The following is a 20,617-nucleotide window of genomic DNA, read 5'->3' on the forward strand; positions in this document are numbered from 1 at the left end:
TGTCATTGACCTTTTAAATTTTTAACAGTTTCTTTCAACGATAGCCACAAGTTTATTTGGTATAATTTGTAATACTTTTTTTCATATGGGATATTCAGTTGTATATTTTTTAGCCACCGACAATTAACCCTTTCTCTTGAAGCTTTTAAAAGCTGCAGCAAATAAAATACCAAACAGAAATTATTTTCAGTATATTTTTAAAAAATGTTCGTTAGCTGTGAGTCCATTTAGTATATTTTGCTGAACATTTTTCCATGTGGGAAATTGGGTCACAGATGTCGTAGTCTTTGGCCATTAAAAACCAATACATTTTGATGAGAAACTATTGAGCTTTAGAAAGCTTTACAGACATATACCAAATATATATATGATTTACAGTATCTTTTTTCTAAATGTGGCATATTTAGTATCATTTGGTATTCAAATTAGCGTATTTTTTTGTAGCCATTGACCAGCAGCTGTTACGCGAACGAGAGAGAATAGTCGAAAACGAAAGCCGTGAAAATGTTGCGTACGTTGTCGCGCGTTAGTGAATTGCCAATTATTGTTAAGCAATTGCAAAAAGTACGTAACTGTAAAGCAGCCGTTGCTGTCACTAACAAAACTATTGTAACTGTCACTAATACGAAGCAACACCAACACCAACAACAACAACAGCAACATAAAAAGCAAACCAACAGAAGCAGCAGAAGTTACAGTGACAATAACAACAACAACAACAACAGTAACAGGAGCAAATGCAACAGCAATGTTAACAGCAGCAACAACATTGGAAGACAACAACATAAAAACCACCTAAGATTTGACAGCAGACGCAGTTATTCATCGTCATTTTTCGGTTTATTCCAGAATGCAGCACAGGCCGGTGTCGCAAAGACCAATAATTATGCCACGGAAGCGACCGTGCAAGTGAATCGAGTGAGTATTTTAGGGCAGGAGCAGCATACCAACCGCCCCCACATCGCCCACGAATCAAGTTCTAGCAAGCAGTAAGAAATTGCCGATTACATAATGTATGCTGGTGTGTGTCTGTGTGTGCGTGTGTTCGACCGCCTGTCCATTTGTGTATGACCTGATTGCGCAGTGTTGCATTTGCGCGTTTTCGATTAGTTGCATTGCCGGCCCCAAGGTCATTGACTAACACAGTCTTGCGGGCAGCGCGTGACCGACGTCGGCAGCGACAGCGACAGCGGCAGCATGAGCACAACACGCACTTTCTTATCAGAATTCGGTTGTTGTGGCTGCTGCTTCACCAGCACTAACAACTGATTGACTGATTATGAAAATTAGATGCTGCAATTTTGTTCAATGTTATATATGAAATTACTATAGTAAAAATCCACAAGGAAAACAAATTTAAATCAGAGACAGTTTGTCAACACAAATATAGCACACTCTGCACGCATGAGTATTCAATGAAGAATGTGCTAAAAAATACCTCGTTTCAGTAAAAATATCAACATACGCATCGCAGTCAAATGTGTGCGCTGCATTTTTCATTCAAATTATTGGCAAATTGTAAATTGTATTACTTGCTTAAGCTTAGATTTTAAGCGAAATTAGTTTCATATATAACAATAGTGCAATTTTAATTCATGGCAATGCCTTTAGTTTGTTGTCTAAAAATGTGCTAAATGTGCCCTGTAAACCAAAAATGTAACGTTTGCTTAGCAAACAATATGCAGCTATCTCCCTTTGACTCATGTTCTTTTATATGCTCGCTCGCTCACACGTTTTATTTGCATATCCCTCTCTCTATCGCTGTCGTGTGCAATAGCCCTTCAAGCTGCATCGCCTGGAAGAAGGTCCGGAGACGACAGTGAAGCTAACCAAGGATGAGGCGCTCAAATACTACACACAGATGCAGACGATTCGACGCATCGAGACGGCTGCCGGCAATCTGTACAAGGAGAAGATCATTCGCGGCTTCTGCCATTTGTATTCCGGCCAGGAGGCCTGTGCGGTGGGCATGAAGGCGGCAATGCGCGACGTAGATAACATTATATCGGCTTATCGTGTGCACGGCTGGACATATTTGATGGGCGTGCCGCCGCTGGGCGTGCTCGGCGAGCTGACGGGCGTCCAGAGCGGTTGTGCGCGCGGCAAGGGCGGCTCCATGCACATGTACTGCCCGAATTTCTATGGCGGCAACGGCATTGTCGGTGCCCAAGTGCCTCTCGGCGCTGGTGTCGCCCTCGCCTGCAAGTACAAGGGCAACGGCGGCATGTGCCTGGCCCTTTACGGAGACGGTGCTGCCAATCAGGGACAGGTTTTCGAGGCCTACAACATGGCCTATCTGTGGAAGCTGCCCGTTATCTTTGTCTGTGAGAACAACAACTATGGTATGTGAAGAGTTTACAAATACGGCTTATCCATATCTATGGCTAATCCAACTTTCCCAACAGGCATGGGCACCAGCTCGGAGCGCGCCTCCTGCAATACGGATTACTATACGCGCGGCGATGCTCTGCCCGGCATCTGGGTGGATGGCATGGATGTGCTGGCCGTCCGCAGTGCCACAGAGTTCGCCATCAAGTATGTGAACGAGCAAGGACCGTTGGTAATGGAGACGAACACCTATCGGTATTCGGGCCATTCCATGTCCGATCCCGGCACATCGTATCGTACACGTGAGGAGATCCAGGAGGTGCGCCAGAAACGTGATCCCATTACCTCCTTCAAGGAGCTGTGCATTGAATTGGGACTGATTACCACCGATGAAGTCAAGGTTAAAGCGACTCCAATCCCTATATGGAGGCATATCATTATTGACTGATTTCTATATTGCAGGCCATTGATCTGAAGGTGCGTAAGGAAGTGGATGAAGCCACTGCTCAGGCCAAGAACGGCACAGAGCTGCCCGTCAGCCATTTATGGACCGATGTCTACTCCAACAATTTGGAGCCCAAGTTGCGTGGCACCAACGGCTACGACATAGATCACATCCAGGAGCGAAAGGGTGTAAATCATTAGGAGGTTAAAGAGCAACGAATCTTTAGCACCACACACACACACACATAAACACTTACCACACACACACACTCGTGCATATATAAAGCAAGCGAAATCTCTAGATCATAAGCCGAAAAGTTGATGTTAGAAAAATTTTGTTATCCAAGTAGTTAAAATCCATTGCGTCTACTATACGATTTTATACAACTATGCGCATATATTGTGAATGATGTGTGCGATTGTGAATATAATGCAATATAATATTTCGTATAGTCTTAAATACATACACACACAGACATACACATACACACACGTTCAAAGACACGCAAAGACAACGTAGTTAACCACGAATTGTGCACACCCCGCCCACTCGCATACACACTCAACCCCACAACATGGGCCAGTCAGAGGCAACAGCAATGGCAACGGATAATATTATATGAACGTGTTCAATTTGGTTAAAGCGCGGTGTAAATTGTTGAAATATAAACTAACTACATACGTATCAAATATGTGTTGTGAGCTCTCGGGGGGACTGAATCTGGTAGGAGCTTATAGATAACATGGCATTAGTTGAGCGTTAAAGGCGTATAAAAGAGCAAGAGATCGAAATGTTATTTGAATGTCGAATAGGGTCGTAAACTTCGTAAGCTTCGTAAACCTAGAACACATTGAAGCATTAATCGGTAATTACAAAATTATTTTAGTATTCTTTAGATTCTTTTGGCATTTTATTTTTGACTTTCTGTAAGACTTATTTTCAATGCGGCATTACTTTTAAATTTAGTATAAAATTCGTAATTTCCTAGGCCTTTCGACGAATACGTATTAATATCTTCAAATTGAATAGTCTACATCCAGAGCATTGTGGGGTCCGACCAATAAAAACCTCAGCGCTTACAGTTTTTTTTAACGAACACTCTTTAAAATGATGTCAACAGCTAAGCGGGTCTGTAAGAGCCGTCGATATTTATTGCAGATCCAGTTGCTCTATAGTTTAACTGGGGGTAAAAGGTGTTCGCCCTTGGGGATCTGGTGGCGGCCTCGACGCTTTAATTCGGGCTGTTCAACGCTGACGCTGAAGAACGTAAGTCAAGGGAGTAACAAGCTGAGAGAGGAACAACGGGTGTAGGGAGAGCGGGCGAAAGAGAGAGCGAGCGAGAGAAAAATGTAGACTGAGAGAAATACGGGCTGAGAGCGATAGAGAGAGAGTGAGGAACTCCAGAAGTTATTCAGAGAAGTAAATAGTGAGAAAGGGAAGTAGAGAACGTGAGAGGGTGTGTGAAAGAGAGAGTGTGTGTGAGAGAGAGAGAGAGAGAGAGAAGTAGAAAGCGCGAATGATATTGAGATATAGCAGAAAACCGACAAGCCCTAATTCTGATAGTCAAGTTAGAAGAGAGAGTGTGATATAGCGAGAGAGAGGGAGAGAGAGAGAGTAAGAGACAGATAGATATATAGAGAGAGAGTGAGAGAGAGAGAGAGAGAGAGAGAGAGAGCGCACGAGCGAGAGTTAGGGAAAGACAATCAGATGGGGCGAAGTACAGCAATAGAGATTGAAATGAATATAAAGAGAATGAGAATGAGATCGACTGAGAGCGTTAGTGCGAGAGAGGAATGAAGAGAAAGCGAAAGGTAAACGAGAGAGAGGGTGAGAGACAGAGAAGGATTACCCAGTGAGCAAGAATGAGATAGATCAAACAGAAGCTAGAGAAAGGGAGAAAGAGAGGGGGGATAGCTACATCTACATCTCCATTTTATAGAAGATTATCCAGATATCACTATCGATTCATTGTATATATCTGTCTAGACTTTCAAGTGCTATGAGCTGGAGAAGGGACCGCCCATGGACGTGGAATTATCACGTGAGGACGCATTGAAAATGTACACGCAGATGGTGGAGGTGCGTCGAATCGAGGTGGTTTGCAATAATTTGTATAAGGCGAAGCATATTCGTGGCTTTTGCCATCTGTACAACGGCCAGGAGGCGGTGGCCGTCGGCATGTGCGCGGTGCTGCAGAAAAAGGATAGCGTAATAACGGCATATCGTGCCCATGCCTGGACCTACCTGATGGGCGTATCGGCATACGGCTTAATTGCCGAACTGGTCGGCGTTAAGACCGGCTGCAGCCGTGGCAAAGGCGGCTCCATGCACACCTACGGCGACAATTTCTACGGTGGCAATGGCATAGTTGGGGCCCAAGTGCCCCTGGGCGCTGGAATCGCGCTGGCGCATCAATATAAGGGCGATGGCGGTGTCTGTGTCGCACTATATGGCGACGGTGCGAGCAACCAGGGCCAGGTGTTCGAGGCGTACAACATGGCCAAGCTGTGGGGCCTGCCCTGTATATTCGTCTGCGAGAATAATCACTACGGCATGGGCACCAGCATCCATCGGCATGCGGCCCTTACCGACTTCTATATGCGCGGCCAGTATATACCCGGCCTCTGGGTGGACGGCAACCAGGTGCTGGCCGTGCGCAGTGCCACACAGTTTGCCATCGATCATGCGAAGAACTGTGGCCCGATTGTGCTGGAGATGAGCACGTATCGTTATGAGGGTCACTCAATGTCCGATCCGGGTACGGCATACCGGACGCGTGATGAGGTGCAAACGATACGCACCAAACGGGATCCCATCGAAAGCTTCCGCAAGCAAATTCTCCAGCTCTGCTTGGCCGATGAGGAGGAGCTGAAGAAGATCGATGCCAAAGTCCGCAAAGATCTCCAGGCGATCTCCAAGAAGATATTGAAAGACCGCGAGGTGGGCTTGGATGAGCTGGCGGCCGATATCTATTCGAAAAATCTGGAGCCCAATATACGTGGCGTCTCCGGCTTCAATCTGAAGCACAAAAACGTAGCGGACGTTTGCTTTGGCAAGGCGAGGCGTACGCCTCCCAGCGAGATCAAGGATGTGCCCATTGGCGATGCGGCGTTTGCAGCGGCGCAGAAGAAGGCCAGCGAAGAGAGCAAGGCCAGGAAAGCGGCGGCAGCGGCTGCCAAGGGCAAAGACGGTAAGGATGGCAAGGATGGCAAGGATGGGAAGCCACCTAGCGATGACAACGATAAGCCTAAAGATGCTGAACCAAAGGAGGCAAAAGCCGCTGAACCACCCAAAGCAGCCGCCCCACCAAAAGAACCTGCCCCACCAAAAAGCGGAGACAAACCGAAATCTTAAACTGAAGCCACAAATAAAATTAAAAGCAAAAAAAAAAAAAAAAAAAACCAAAAACAAAAACAAATACAGAAAACAACAACACCAAAAGAGGAAAAGATCTATCAAAATTTTTATGGACAACGATCTTTTGATTCTGCTCTATAACCGTAATAAATTTGAGCTTTAGGAAGCTCCAGAGCTTTATGCTTTTAATAATTTATAAAAATATAATTGAACGACGAAGTAAAGTCTTGTCGGCTTGTTCCCTGCTGCAGCTCAACAGGGATCACTAGAGCTGAGCCTTGAGCTTTGAGCTTTTGATATTGTCGTTGCTTTAAGAGCTTTATAGCTTTTTGTGCAAAAAGTGCAGGCGTTTGGTTATTAGTATTTGTTGTTTGTGAAAAGCTTTTCACATTGAGCTGTTTTCGTATATGAGTAAAGCTTTAAGGAATTCCAGTTGGTTTAAGCTTTTGTCTGCAAGCGAACTTTTTGAATAAATAATTGCTAGCGAGCTTTAGCTTCGGCTTCCCCTAAATGTCTCTGGATTGCACTAGACTGCCAGTGATTTGAAGCTTTTAGCTTTTGCCGCACACCTGTTGTGGGAGCTTTGCATTGATTTAGCTTTGTCGTTTCAGTCACCCTTGCACAGATACACTCCAGAGCTTTTAGCTTTGTTATTTACCTCACTCCCTCTCTCTCTCTCTCTGCATCTCCGTCGCTCTTCAATCGCTGCTCACAATTGCCGCAAATCGAGTGCGACGCGTTTCATTCATTTATCAAGCTGTTAAATGGGCAGCGCTGTACCCACGCGCTCGCTGTCCGCTCAGCCCAGAGCAGCCGGCACCCAGCCAGAGCACCCCAGCTCGCCCGCACCTGTGTGCCGCCGGCCAGGGACTTCGATCTGTTAAGATCTGTTATTCAGTCTCATCGCGATGCTCTGGCGTTGATCTTCACGTGCGCTGTGACGGAATTCGTGCTGCTTGCTGTTCGAACAACTCATTTAATAATTTATTTATTTATTTAGTTTTACATTTTCATTCCTTTTTTTTTTTTGCTTTTGGTTTTTGTTTTAGTCTTTTTTTTTTTCATTAAGCCACGTGCTGCGTGGGCTTTGAAGATTGTGTGAACTCTGAATGTTTTCAATATGTTTAATAATAAACGAACGTTTCACATTTGATTATTGTTGGCAGTAGTTCATTTGCCGAAAAATACAAACATAAATCAAATAATATTTCCATTAGCCAAAATTGGGTTTTATAAACTGCAATATGATTTGTTTATCAATATTTTTCGTTAGAAAATTTATTTCTATTGCAAATGTCTTATTTTTTTTTTAAATTTTTTTTTTTAAATTTGTAAAAATTCATTTGATTATAAATAAGATAATAAAATTCTTATAATATAGATAGAGTACATATTTCCTTAAATTTTTTTCTATTAAAAATATTAAAGCTAATTAATGTTGTTATTCAAAATATTTAAATACTTTTACATATTTAAATAATTTTGTTAATAAAAACATATAATAATATTTTTAAAATCATTATTCTTCAATATATATATATTTTTTTGCAAAGTATATTTTATAATGATTAAAAACAAAATTATAAAGGTAGATTTGCTGTAGTCTTTCAATTTTTCAAGTTTTATTTATTTATTTATTTTATTATTATTATTTATTTTTGTTTTATAAATTTGTCAAGTAAAAACATCATATTAAAACAACATATTTAAACATTTTTTATTTAGTTTTATTTTAGTATTATTTAAAAAAAACCAAAATTTTTAAAAATAATATTTCTGTGTCTTCAAAGCATAGTTTCATTTAACAACTTTTTGTTCCATTTGTTGAAAGTGTGAAACGTTTGTCGTGCTAGCCAAAATATGTCGAATATTTCAGCTTTTATTTTGATGTTTTTTTTTTTGTTTCAAAAGAATATTTGATTTATTAAATGAGAATTTGCGCCGCGTGTGAATAGTTGCATTACAAAATGTGTTAAGCCGCTGCTTAAAAACATAAAAAGAAAATATGAAAATAGTTGTGAAAATGTTGAAACAAAAAAACGAAAGCGAAAAACAAAACACAAAAATGTATTTAAATATTTTTTTACAATTTTTTTTTTGTCACATATTTTTAGCCAAAAAGTTAAAGTTTTCGCGTTTGCAATGAATACGCATATGACAGATATATCTATATGTTGGACTTTGTGTGTTTTAATATTATTCACCATATGAAAATATCTTTGTTTTGTTTTTGTTTTTCTTCTGGTTTTTTGTTTAGTGAGCAACAAATAATTCAAGGTAAAATAACATTTGCCATGCATAATTCAAAAATTATTATTTCTATTCTATTTATTTCCTATTTTCGCATGCTGGGCAATTAAAGTTGAAGTCAAGTGCTTAGACGTTAGCCAAAGGGTATGAGTGTATGTATGTATATATGTGTGCATGTGTGCATGCGAATATCTGTAAAGGCATTTCTATACATATACAGGTGTGCGTCTGTCGAGTGACACACTTGAGCGACAGCTAAGAGCAGCAGAGCATGTGCTTACGGGCATGCTCTACAGAAGAGTATCGAGTATATATGTATATATATATATATATATTTAAATATATATACATATATATGTGTCTAATATACATGCCTTAGCATACTCAGATATCTCTCAGCGCTTGTACGAGCGCAGCTGATCGGCATTTTTTCGGTATTTCCGCTACATTTGCATAGTCGAAATTTGAAAGACCTAGAGAGAGAGAGAGAGAGAGAAACGAGTGCGAGGTGACAAATCTGTGAGATATATGTAGATATATATATATACCTTATATATATATATATATACATATATATAAGTGTATGTGTGTGCTTATACACATCTGAGTCTGTGTAGAGTCCATTAAAATAATGCTAAGGAGCCGCAACAATTTGCTGCCCCGAGTTCCATTTCATTTCAATTGATATTGTAATTCATATGTTGAGCAAACACACTTTGACAATTTCTTCAACACATTTCGTATGCGGCCGCAGTAGCCCTGAGCCACTCTCATCTTGAATAAGATATTATATCTAAATTTAGATTTCAATTTCAATTAATTCAGCGCTCTGCGTGCATGTCGTGCCTCTGTTAATCAAATGACATAATCTATATTTAATTAATATCACAACTAGCAGTAGTTGACTCTGTTGATTAAGCAGCATAAATTTGTTGATTTTGTTATAATGTAATGCTATAACTAATAAGTTTATTTGTTTTAAGCATTGAGCAGTTGCCATGAGGCTTAAGATACTTGGCTAAAATTATATACGATAAATGCTAAATATTATGTTAAAAGTTTGTTGGGATATTAGAGAGTTGAGAAATAATTATTGTCTACTGATGATCTCTGGTTCTTGATACTAGGTAGCTCAAAGTCAGGCTCAGGCTTACTTTATACCTATAAGCAATGTCGTATGTTATCTGATTTCAATTAGAATAAATTAAGCATAGTACCAACAAATTTAGAAACTTTGTATCAAGCATATATAAAAGGCATTAGCTACCATGAACTGTGGCTAGAAACAGCTCAGATAAGTTACAATAGGCTGAAAGTTAAAGATTTCATTATTTTAGCTAAATCACCTCTATGGTATATTAATTTGTTTTTAATAATTAATATAAATGTAAATTATATAGTACAGCATAATCAATTTCTCAATAAACTCAATTCCAAAATTTTATTTTGGCTATAGTAAGAAAATTTTTTTATTTATTTAATGAATTAGTATTTTATTTAATGAATTAGTATAAAAAGTTAAGATTACAAGTTTATTAAAATATTATTATTTATACTAAAGTATAAAAATGCATAAAAAATAATTTTAAAAAAATGATCAAGTTGAAACCCATTCTGAGTATTTCTTCTGAAAAGTTTACTTTTTTTTTAATTACTTTTTGTAATTATCAATAATCTTGCCAAACAAACGCCAAAACATTTTTTATTTTGAAAAATAGTGAATCTCATAGCTCCTATATATAAAATATACGTATTATAATGAAACTTAAAATATCTTTAAAGCGCAAGTGCCACACTAAAGATACAGCTCGGCTCACTTTAACCAAGTTCAATTTCAGTTCTAGGAAAGCATATAAACTCTATAAATCCTCACTTCGCATAAGCAAAAGCATCATAGAAGTTATGAACCAGTAAAAGTGGTTTTAATATAATTTTTAATGGGCTCCCATGGCGTATACGCAACGTGCTAAACAGCACACAATGAAGTAGGCACAAACTACATGTAAAGATGTATGTTTATGTGTATGTATGTGCAGCACAAATGATACACACACACGCACACACACACACACTCACATACATCTATGCATAGCCCAGAGACACACACTTTAATGCTCTCAATTTCAACGAGCATAATTGGAGAGGCAAGTGTAGACGATTGGGTAAGCCAAGGAAACGCTAAGTGACAGCTAATCCGGCAACTAATAGATACACATACATATACACACATACATACATATATGCTTGTATATAGAATCATATTCACTCGGAACTCATTGTGCAATTGTGAATAATTGAACAATAATGTGACTTGTTGTTGTTGCTGTTGCCTCCAAAAATGGTCTCAGCTTACGCTTGCTTCTTCTTGCTGGCTTTTCAGTGTTGCTCAACTCACAAAAAAAAAAACCTTGCTTAAGACTTACGTTTTCCTTTAAGATTTCACTGTTCTTGTGTAGAATTTTGAAACAATTTGTATAACTATAACAAAAACTGATGACGCGACCTTGAATCAAAATAGATTTTAATGCGCGACGCTTGCCGATCTCCGCACGTCACCAAAAAATGCCATCAACCAAGCCAAATGAATAGATAATATATGTATACATTTGTTTTTTTGGCCCGTATTTGTAGAAGAATTCACGGTTCGCTTCGGTTCTGTTCTTGAAATGATATTATCTTAAATGCTCGTTAGCCAAAAATGCAGTTGCCATAAAACACAAAATGCCTTTGTACCCGATAAACTGAGACCACCCCAAACTCAAGTGGGGCGCCACAAGAGCAATAGATTTATTTATTTCGATATGTATGTGCGCCGCAAATGGAAATTAAATGAGCCACAGAATTGAATTTGTTGCTCTGTAAGTCCAAATGGAACACCGACCTACAAGTTTGCCACAGCAAGACTCGATTACAAACTACTTGACATTGGTTGAATAAGACGGCCAATATTTGCCATTATCTTCTCGAGCAATTTGTATAATAGGAATAGAGATTTTAGTTATGGAAGAATTCTTGCTTTGGGGAGATATGTATACTTAAATAGATTTTGTATTCATACACATTTATGTAGTAGGTCAGTAAGAGGATAGAGGAAACAGCACTAGGGTTAACCATGAATAGATATAACAATATATCTATCTACATATTTATCTTGTTGACCTGAATGCGATGATTGATAATATCTTAAGCAGAAGAAGAAGAACAAGAGAGAAATTTTTAGATACAAAACGAAATGGTTTAAAAGCAAAGCTGTGACATTAATTTACAGTAGGATCCGGATATAACGACTCCACTTATAGCGTCCTTACGTCTATTGCGACGAAAATTCTGCTCCCCAGACATGTACTTAAATGAGGAAATTTATGCACGTGCTTATAGCGTCTGCCGGGTTTTACCGATGGTTCCTTAAGCGTCGTTAAAATCGAATCGTTCTGTGATTAATTGAATAAAATCTCCTTTACCTTGAAGAAAGGTTTTCAAAGACTGAACCCATTGTAAATGAGCAATCAGGGTAGAATGAGCCTGTCAAGAACTTAGAAAGTCTTTATATTCCTGATAAGAGTGTTAGTCTAAAGTGAAACGTAATTCAATTAATTGGCAGTTTGATATAGACAGTTCCACTACAAAAGGATTTATTCAAGTTCTCATAATATAACTCGACTTGCAGTTTGAGAGAACGTACGTACTTCTCTTGCAGGGCTCAGAGCATCTGCTGCTCGAGTAGTCTCGCCTATCTTATATGTTTAGGCATTTCTTCAAAGCCCCATTTCTTCCCATAATCTCTGTTTTCCTGAAGAATATGAATTTCATTGAAAACACCGAATTTTTCGAGTTCAATTATATAATATATAAAACCGATATGTCCATGTATACAAGTCTAGCACATTTTCTATGCATTGCCTTTGTTGTGCCTTCGATTTTTGTTATTGTTTTCGTTTTTAGTTGTCTTGTCTTCTGAATATTACACGAAGAGGGGGCAACGAAAAAAAAAAAAAATAAAACAAAATTCACAAAATTGAAACGCACATCGACGGCATGCAATCTATATTTTATATTGGATTTTAATTGAACGCCAACCGTGTCGGTTAACGGCTCGTCCATTAATTGCTCGGGGATGCCGACCAGAAACTGATAAAAACAAGAATAGAACAGCTATTTTTGGCAACTCGCCAGCTAAATACTCTATATGCAACTACACGCATTGGAAGCTATATGCTATAGAAGTAGTTCGATATGATGCGGGAGAAAATTCTTTAGCTATAGATTCCACAACAATGGATGCTGAGTTTAATTTTAGAGCGAGCCAATGAGCGAGAGAAACAGTTAAAAATAATGCATACAACAAAGATTATTGTTGACAAGAATTTCTTAGTAAAAATAAAAGCTTTACTTATTTAAGCCTGAGCTTGGAGTTATAGTAAACCATATATCGGTATATGGGAGTATGTATTTATATATTTTATGGTCTTGAGCATACGTTTAAACAGAAATTTTAGAGAACCTCTGACAGCTCACATCAGCTAAAGTGAGAATATAAAAATTTAAGCACACAATCCACTCAAAAAGGTAAAAAAAGTTAAAAAAAATAAAGAATCTAAGTTAATCTAATATGGAAAAAGAAAATATTGAGTAATGCCCATGCTATGAATATTTCATGTAAGTCAGAATTGATTTTAGATTGTGGGAAACTGAGTGCGAAGGGAGCCGATTAATAAGAGCTCTTATCTGTTTTATAGTGCGTTATATCTCTTCACGACTATAAAAAAGTGTTTCATATTCTTCGACATATGGTTGTCCTCCCTATAAGGATTGCAAACTGTATATATGTGACGTAATATGAAATGTCTTCTTCTTTCAATCTCGTTCCTGTCAAAAACAACTCTTACTACGAATCGTCTCAAACTGCTCTGCTGACTCATATTTATCTCTCATCCTAGTCTGCCTCACTGTCACCTTTCTATGCGATTCTCATGCGTTAAAGTTATTCGCATATTTGTTATTTGTCGACTGCAATTAGATTTCGAGTCGATTGCTTGCTGTCAGCAGTGACAAACATCAAGTGATTTCTCAAAAAGCCATAAAAATCACAATCATAATATCGAGCAAAACCTAACGTAAACAACAAAAGCACCGAAACAGATGTCAGAGTCGACAAAAACTGCTAAAATGTGGTCAGTGCAATACGCGGACGACGTAATAGCCCACATATTATTTATTTTTGGTTATAAATAGAAGCCAGCGGGAAACATAAAATACATAGAGCAGTGAGATGAAAAAAATATCACTAAATAAAGAAAATTGAAACAAAAACAAACAGAGAGTGAGAAAGAGAGAGAGAGAGAGAGAGTGAGTGAGAGAGAGAGAGAGTGAGAGAAAGAGACAGAGAAAAAGAGACAGAATAAGGCAGCCAAGTGCTAAGATATACTCCTGTTAGATATCCTGTAGCTGTGTCAAGGAAGCGTCGTAGAGCACATTAAAAGAATATATCAGAAAGTTGAATGGATATGATGAAAGTGATAATACTCCTCATATAAATCACATTGGATAGCTTCCAATTTAGATACTCACTCATAGCTGATTGCAGGGTATCTAAATGAAAATATGAGTAAGAAACAAATAAATATAAATGAGTAAAGCTGAGACACAGCAAATCCGCAAAATAAATAAATGAGTAGGAAAACAAAGCAAAAATCAACAGAAAACAACAAAAAGCAACTTGCAGATAAGACTAATTCGTGCGAAGTGTTTTCCTTTCTCTTTCCGCGCCAACAAAAACAATTGAAATGGGGAAAAAGCGCAAGAGAAATGGAAATAAAAAGCCAAAAGCAAAATTTAAAATCAAATGTAGATGATTTCAGAGGCAGGTGAACAAAAATGACAATAGACAATGTGCGTGTGTGTGCGTGTGTGGTCGTATGTGTTAATTCTGATGATCCATTAGGACTGGACTGAATCAGCCCAGTGACGAATCTTGGACAAGTGTGAAAACTCAAATGGAAAATAAGTCCAGAATCCGGCATTGACAGCTCAATGCCGTTCGGTATTTGATGGATAGATGGATGGACGGACGGACGGACGGTTGGATGGATGGGTGGCTCATGTTATTGTTGCTCTTTTCGATGCTACTGCTGCTGTTTTTAATTGAATCAGTGCGAAAATTCAGAGAGCTTTTAGGCTAGTTGCAAACTTAAATTGATGATGGCAAGAAACTAAAGCCAGAATTAAAAACACTTGACAACTGACAGAGTTAAGTAAAGGGGAAATAAGAGAATAGATAAGAGAAGGGGAATGAGAGAGAGAGAGAGAGAGAGACAGAAGGATAGATAAAGATATGACTAAAGCAGATAAAGGCAGACGATGAGAAGGGAGGAAAGTTAGAACAGGGTGAAAAGGTGTGAGACATAGAGTTAAAGGAAGATGGAGAGAGGGAGGGAGGGAAAGAGAGAGAGAGAGAGATAGAAAAATGGAGAGAGAGAGAGAGAAGAAAAGAGGTAGAGATCAAGTGAGAGTGAGCCAGAGTGTGATGGACTGAAGAGAGTGTGAAGAGGGTGAGTGGGAAGTAGTGAGAGATAGAGAAAAGTCAGAGATACAGAAAAAAACGAGGAGGCAATGAAGAGGAAAAGAGAGAGACTCAGTAAAGTAGACAATGAATAGAAAAAGAGGGAGAAACAGAAAGATAAATAGAGTGATAGAAGACAAGAGAACGAGAGGAGGAGACTGAAGAAGTGAGCGAAAACGAATAGTTGAATTGAAAGTCGGGTACAAACGAAAAATAGGGAAGGAAAAGAGAGAGAAAGTGAAAGAGCAATAATCAAAGCTGGTAGAGAAGGAAAATAAGGGAGGAGCAAGAGAGAGGGAGAGATTCTCTTTAAAAACTGTGGAGAAAGAGAGAGAAACTATGCAAAGCGAATCATAGAGGGAAACATTGTGAAGAAATAGATAAATTATTAAAGACAAAGAAGAGAATTGTATAGAGGAGCTCTGGCATTTGCTTGCTCCGCATTAGAAAACAAATATTTACAGTATATGTAGCTGTCTCTATATTCATTGTAATATAATTGGTCATATGTAGTTAGAACAAGTTTTCTTTCAATTCGCCTTGGTGTTGATTGCATTAATTTCATTAAATAACATTTGAATCGAATTCAGATCCAATCAAGAGATCAATATACATTTCCCTCTGTGATTGGGATTGTCAAGTGGAGATTACGTATTTAATGACTTAATCGAATGCAGAACCTAATCAAATCGTGCATCAACAATATCATCTATCAATTGCATTCGCGGTGCACTCAGCTCAGATACTTAATGAAATCTATATAGCCACGATGCGACGCGTTGCGCATTCGAATGCGATGTGAGGCGATATGGGGTCGTATTCCAAATGGTTCACATAAAAAGTATTAAATCAAAATTGAAATGCAATAAAGCGGTAAGCGCTAAATAATTGACATGTTCCGCCTTTGGCAAACAAAATGCATTTAAAATTTAATTTGCCAATATTGTGCGACCAAATATACCCGGGCCAGGCCAGGCCCTGGCGACTGAATATGGGTTATAATCTCATTTCAGTGTACTACTATATATACTATATGTAGAACTGTCTGACTGACTGAGTGTACGTGTGTGTGTTTGTATTTATTTGAGACTCATATCGTGCATAGGCACGTCGAGGCACGTGCGTGGCTTAAAAATTGTGAAAATGAAAACTGAAATGAAAATGGCAAATCAGAAGCGCAAAATTTATGCACGTGACGAATTCAGTTGACCCGATTAATAATAATAATAAACAACAACAAAAAAAACTGGCACCAGCAACGTTGCATTAATTGATTAATTATGCAAATTTAAATGACATGCTGGCCAAAACAAACACAACGGGCCAAAAGCGCGAATGAAGGCATTACAAAAACACACGCGCACTCGCCCAATCGAATCGTATTCAAATTTTAAGTGGATTAGTGTGTGGCAAAACACCTAACTGTTGCATACACTGCATAACACGCCCGTCGCTTGCAACAGCTTGCAACACCAGCTGCAACACTGACAGGGCTCCCAGCTAAAAGCTGTACAAGCTGCTTTTTGAGAGTGGCAGAAACTTCTACGTCTTGAGCTGAGCTTCATTTCTTTAGGCTTCATATTTTGCAAGGCATTCGAAAAGCTTGGTAAATTGCAATGAGTTAGTACTTCTATTAGTCGTGGCATCTACTACTTTTCTGCTACTACTTTTTTTTTTAAATAAATATTTTTCAATTTATTACTATTATTTCTCTTGCTACTATTTATAGAATATGTAAAGAAATATTTACTTACTACTATTTCTGTTAGTGGCAGTTAGTACTGCTTTTATATTGCTCCTTTTTTTCATTTATTCATTACGATTATATTTATAGTATTAACTACTTTTCCTCTATCGTTTTTTTTTTTATATTTTTTTAATATTTTTCAATTTATTTTTATTTAAATAATGTGCATTTAATAAGATGATCTTATATTTTCTACTACTAATAGTCTACTACTACTGCTACTACTACTAGAAATATTAGAAATACCTAATATCAGTAATTCAATTACTCCTCTACTACTTTTTCTACTACTATTTTTTGCTACTACTATTTTGCAAAATGTGTATTTAGTTAGATACTATTATCTTTTCTACTACTTGTAGTCGTTACTACTAGAAATATTAGAAATATTTACCTACTGTATACTACTACTACTACTTATCTACTACTTTTTTGATTACTTTTTTCTACTACTATTCTTCAATGTATAAATATTTGTATTTATATAACGTGCGTTTAAGTAGCTACTATTATTCGTTTGGCTACTAGTAGTAGTTAGTACTTTTCATTTATGGAAAAATTTATGTATGAAGTTTTCTGTTAGCAGCAATTTTAATACTCTTCTACTACTTTTCTACTACTATTTTTACTACTACTCTTTTTTCCCATTTATATTGTTATATACAATATAATGGGCATTTAATTAGTTAATATTCAACTGTTTTATAATTTTGTATTACTACTATGACCCTTACTATCATTAATAGCAGTTAGTACAATTTTTCCATTACCTTTTCTGTATTATTAATACTATACAAAAATAAAGTTCATTTGATTTGCTACTTATTTATTTGTTATAAATTATCCAATTAAAGAATACATGTGAAATGTATTGCCGTTTTCATTTGCTGTCTAAACAATTTGCTTTGGCCATTAATCAGTTGACTTTTTGCAAGGCTAATTGTCCACATTGTAAAGATTTGTAATGAGCATTTTTACGACAATGACAGAAATTTTACTGCCGTCATTCGAAGACTAAGTACAAATATTTCTTGTTTATGGTTGACAGTTGATTACAGTCATCAGGCATTTAAGTATTGCTCATCAACTGAAACTTATATATAATTAATTTAAGTATAAAGCCAAGTCCATTCTATAGTAGTTAGGCAAAGTCATCACGGTCCATCTTCAACTGAGTTCTGTCGCATAAACTAGATAAACGAATGCTGCCACTCCCTAAAAGCATTTTTATTTTACAGTTGCATTTGAGTAGTATATATGTATATATGTGTGTATATATGTATGTATATGTATACTAGTATATATTTTCTTTTTAATGCCCTACCCCGCTAAGTGTTTGAGCCACTTAGCTGAGCGCTTTATGACTTAATGTCAGCCTTAACTCTAGCTGCAATTGTTGAGAATATTTCAGATGTAAATCAGTTAAGTGCCTTAATGCATGACAGCGTGCGTGACAAATGCTTAATGCCGTCCCTCAATGAAAGGGTATGCATATGTATGTATGTATGTGTGCATGTATGTGTATAAAAACCTTTTTGAAAATGCAACAGCAAATCCGACGGACAATTAAACATAAACAAACAGCAGCTCAAGAGCTCAGTAATGCTCATATACCAGCTACAGTGCTCGTTAACCGACACACACACACACACATATATATATACATATATATATTTTTACGAAAACCCTCATACATATATACAGATGGCACACTAATTAAGTGGCTTTGGCCAGCAGCATTCAGCGCGTCCAGAGTTTTCACCTGTGCGTATACGTAATTAATTCCATTATAATCTCTTACGCATAATAAAACAACAGAGCAAACAGCGCTGAGCTGCAACAATAAAAACACAATAACAACAACAAGGACAGCAAAGACATCAGACAGCAGGCATCATAATACATTTGGGCTTCTCCCTGGGCCTCACAATTCATGGATCTGCTCGACCATCCAGATCTATGAATACATCCCCAATGCGGCGCCAGCAATTAATTGACACTGAAATTCATTTTCATTGAATTCAATTAAATATATGTATCCATATATATTTATGTAGGCGTATATTCAATCTGCTGTGCCATGCCACCCCCCCCCCCCCTCCCCTCCCCGCCACCCCTCCTTTTGTGGAACAACTCTAAAAGCTTATAAATATTTGCTGTTTGGCTTTTTGCACCATTTTTATGAGTTTCTGTTGAATTTTTGTTTATAAACAAAAGCGCTGAAATAATCAATTGATGGACAATGCTAGCAAATGATGCCTTCATAAAAATAACAAAAGCCAACAAACAACAACAGCAGCAGCAACAACAACAACAAACAATAATAAAATGCAAATGCATAGAAAAAATTAACTGTATAAATAAATAAAGCCAGCGAAAATGTTGAAGCAAGCGCCAAGAGAATAGAACGAAAACTAAAGGCAACGACTGCAAGATACCCTGTTTTCTTGAGTGTTAACCTGTTGAAGGGCTGGCTAGTTGTACTTTGGGGGCGTGTTCAATTATTGCAGATATTAAAATAAGTTTTGTTTTAGATCTCTTTTAAATTTATTTCCAATTTAAAGAATTGTAAATTTTATAGGGAAAGGTTTTCATGCCTGTTTACAATGTGAAAGGTATATATTGGTTTATGTCTGTAATTTTCACCTTGGTACTACATTTACTATATCTCGAAATTGGCTTTAGCATTGAGAGCTATGTACACACACATGTCTTGCATTGGCAAACTAGATCTTCCATTGTGACCTATAAGTTTAACCTTAAGCTCTATTTTACACTTGGAGCCAGTTATTTCACTGTGAACTGAGATCCTCTATTGGAAACTATATCTTCCATTGGGAAAATATATCACTTTCACTAGCAACTACTTGGGTCATTCACTAAGAATTAGATCTTCCATTATGAACAATATTTTCCAGTCGGATGTATATCTTCGACTATTGACTAGCTTAGGGGTTATATATTCAACTGAAAACTAGCTATTCTACTGGGACCTTTATATAATGTTGATCTGCTTAGATCTTTCATTAGATCATCCATTGAAAACTACATCTTCGACTGGGTACTATACTACGCTCAAGAAAAACTAGTTTCTCCACAGTTAACTCTGGATAACTACAGCTATACAGATAAGTCTTGACATTGTTCAAACTTTAAGAGCCAGAGTTATTAAATTTTACATAGATGTGATATCATAGAGCAATAATTGGCAACTCCCTTATCGTCTCTTTCTCTATCAATGAATCTATTTATTTTTAATTTTTTTAAATTTTTTTATTTTTATTTTTGTATTGAGTATCAGGTTGTCAGTCATGCTCGACTTCATTGCTCTTACTTCTTGTGCCGGTAATACTCTGTGTTATGCTGCAGGTTTTAGGTTGAATACACACACACACACAAATACACCCACTTACAAATGTATTTCAACTAGATCATCCACACATCCAAGTTAAAGCCAGCGCACTTTTACTCTGAGGATTTCCACACATAATTAATGATGTACTATGCGATTGCTATAAGAATGGTTGAAAACAATAATAGCATGGGTGTACCCAAAATATCAAGATGTTATTTTGAAAAATTTACCTAGAATTTAATGTACGGCAAAGGAACATAGAAAATTATATAACGAGCGCGAAATAAACACAAACAAAACCGAAAATAATTGATGCAAATGTAATGCAGTTGAGGTAAAAGCGAAACATGTGTTTAGCCAGTGCTCGAATTGTGCATCTGCTTGAATGCAAATGTGTCAATATTTTAGGGGCAATACATACATATATGTATGTGTGTGTGTGTGTGTGTGGATGTGAACTAGTGGAAATGTTTATGGGACCGTGCTAATAGGAATTCCGATGAAGGTAAATGAGATTGATGCATTCGTTATGCCAGTTGGAAAGGGTTGAGGTCGTGCGGTGAAATGGAATGGTGA

At 37.4% G+C, this 20,617-nt stretch overlaps 3 protein-coding genes across 4 annotated transcripts in view; all 3 read left to right on the forward strand.

Annotated features, from left to right (window-relative positions):
• Positions 1 to 404: 404 nt before the first annotated feature.
• On the forward strand, positions 405 to 3,462 carry Pdha (Pyruvate dehydrogenase E1 alpha subunit). The gene is made up of 5 exons (XM_030388645.2): positions 405 to 564; positions 850 to 918; positions 1,778 to 2,342; positions 2,406 to 2,728; positions 2,791 to 3,462. The coding sequence occupies exons 1-5, from the start codon at positions 505 to 507 to the stop codon at positions 2,971 to 2,973; spliced, it is 1,200 nt and encodes a 399-aa protein (XP_030244505.1). The 5' UTR covers positions 405 to 504; the 3' UTR covers positions 2,974 to 3,462.
• A 118-nt stretch (positions 3,463 to 3,580) lies between these two features.
• On the forward strand, positions 3,581 to 6,310 carry LOC115564390 (pyruvate dehydrogenase E1 component subunit alpha, mitochondrial). Its single transcript, XM_030388644.2, has 2 exons — positions 3,581 to 4,039; positions 4,760 to 6,310. The coding sequence occupies exons 1-2, from the start codon at positions 3,881 to 3,883 to the stop codon at positions 6,125 to 6,127; spliced, it is 1,527 nt and encodes a 508-aa protein (XP_030244504.1). The 5' UTR covers positions 3,581 to 3,880; the 3' UTR covers positions 6,128 to 6,310.
• Positions 6,311 to 8,259: 1,949 nt separating this feature from the next.
• Positions 8,260 to 20,617, forward strand: part of Proc-R (Proctolin receptor) — a 33,245-nt gene continuing 20,887 nt past the window's right edge. The window contains exon 1 of one of the 2 annotated variants that reach the window (XM_030388643.2): positions 8,260 to 8,407. The gene's annotated coding sequence lies outside the window, so the exon portion shown is untranslated. The remainder of the gene's footprint in view (positions 8,408 to 20,617) is intronic. The other variant, XM_089263241.1, reaches the window with a different exon arrangement.

Source organism: Drosophila navojoa, chromosome X (assembly GCF_054131105.1).
Source record: "Drosophila navojoa isolate 15081-1374.11 chromosome X, UAZ_NAV_1.0, whole genome shotgun sequence".
Classification (NCBI taxonomy): Eukaryota; Metazoa; Arthropoda; class Insecta; order Diptera; family Drosophilidae; genus Drosophila; species Drosophila navojoa.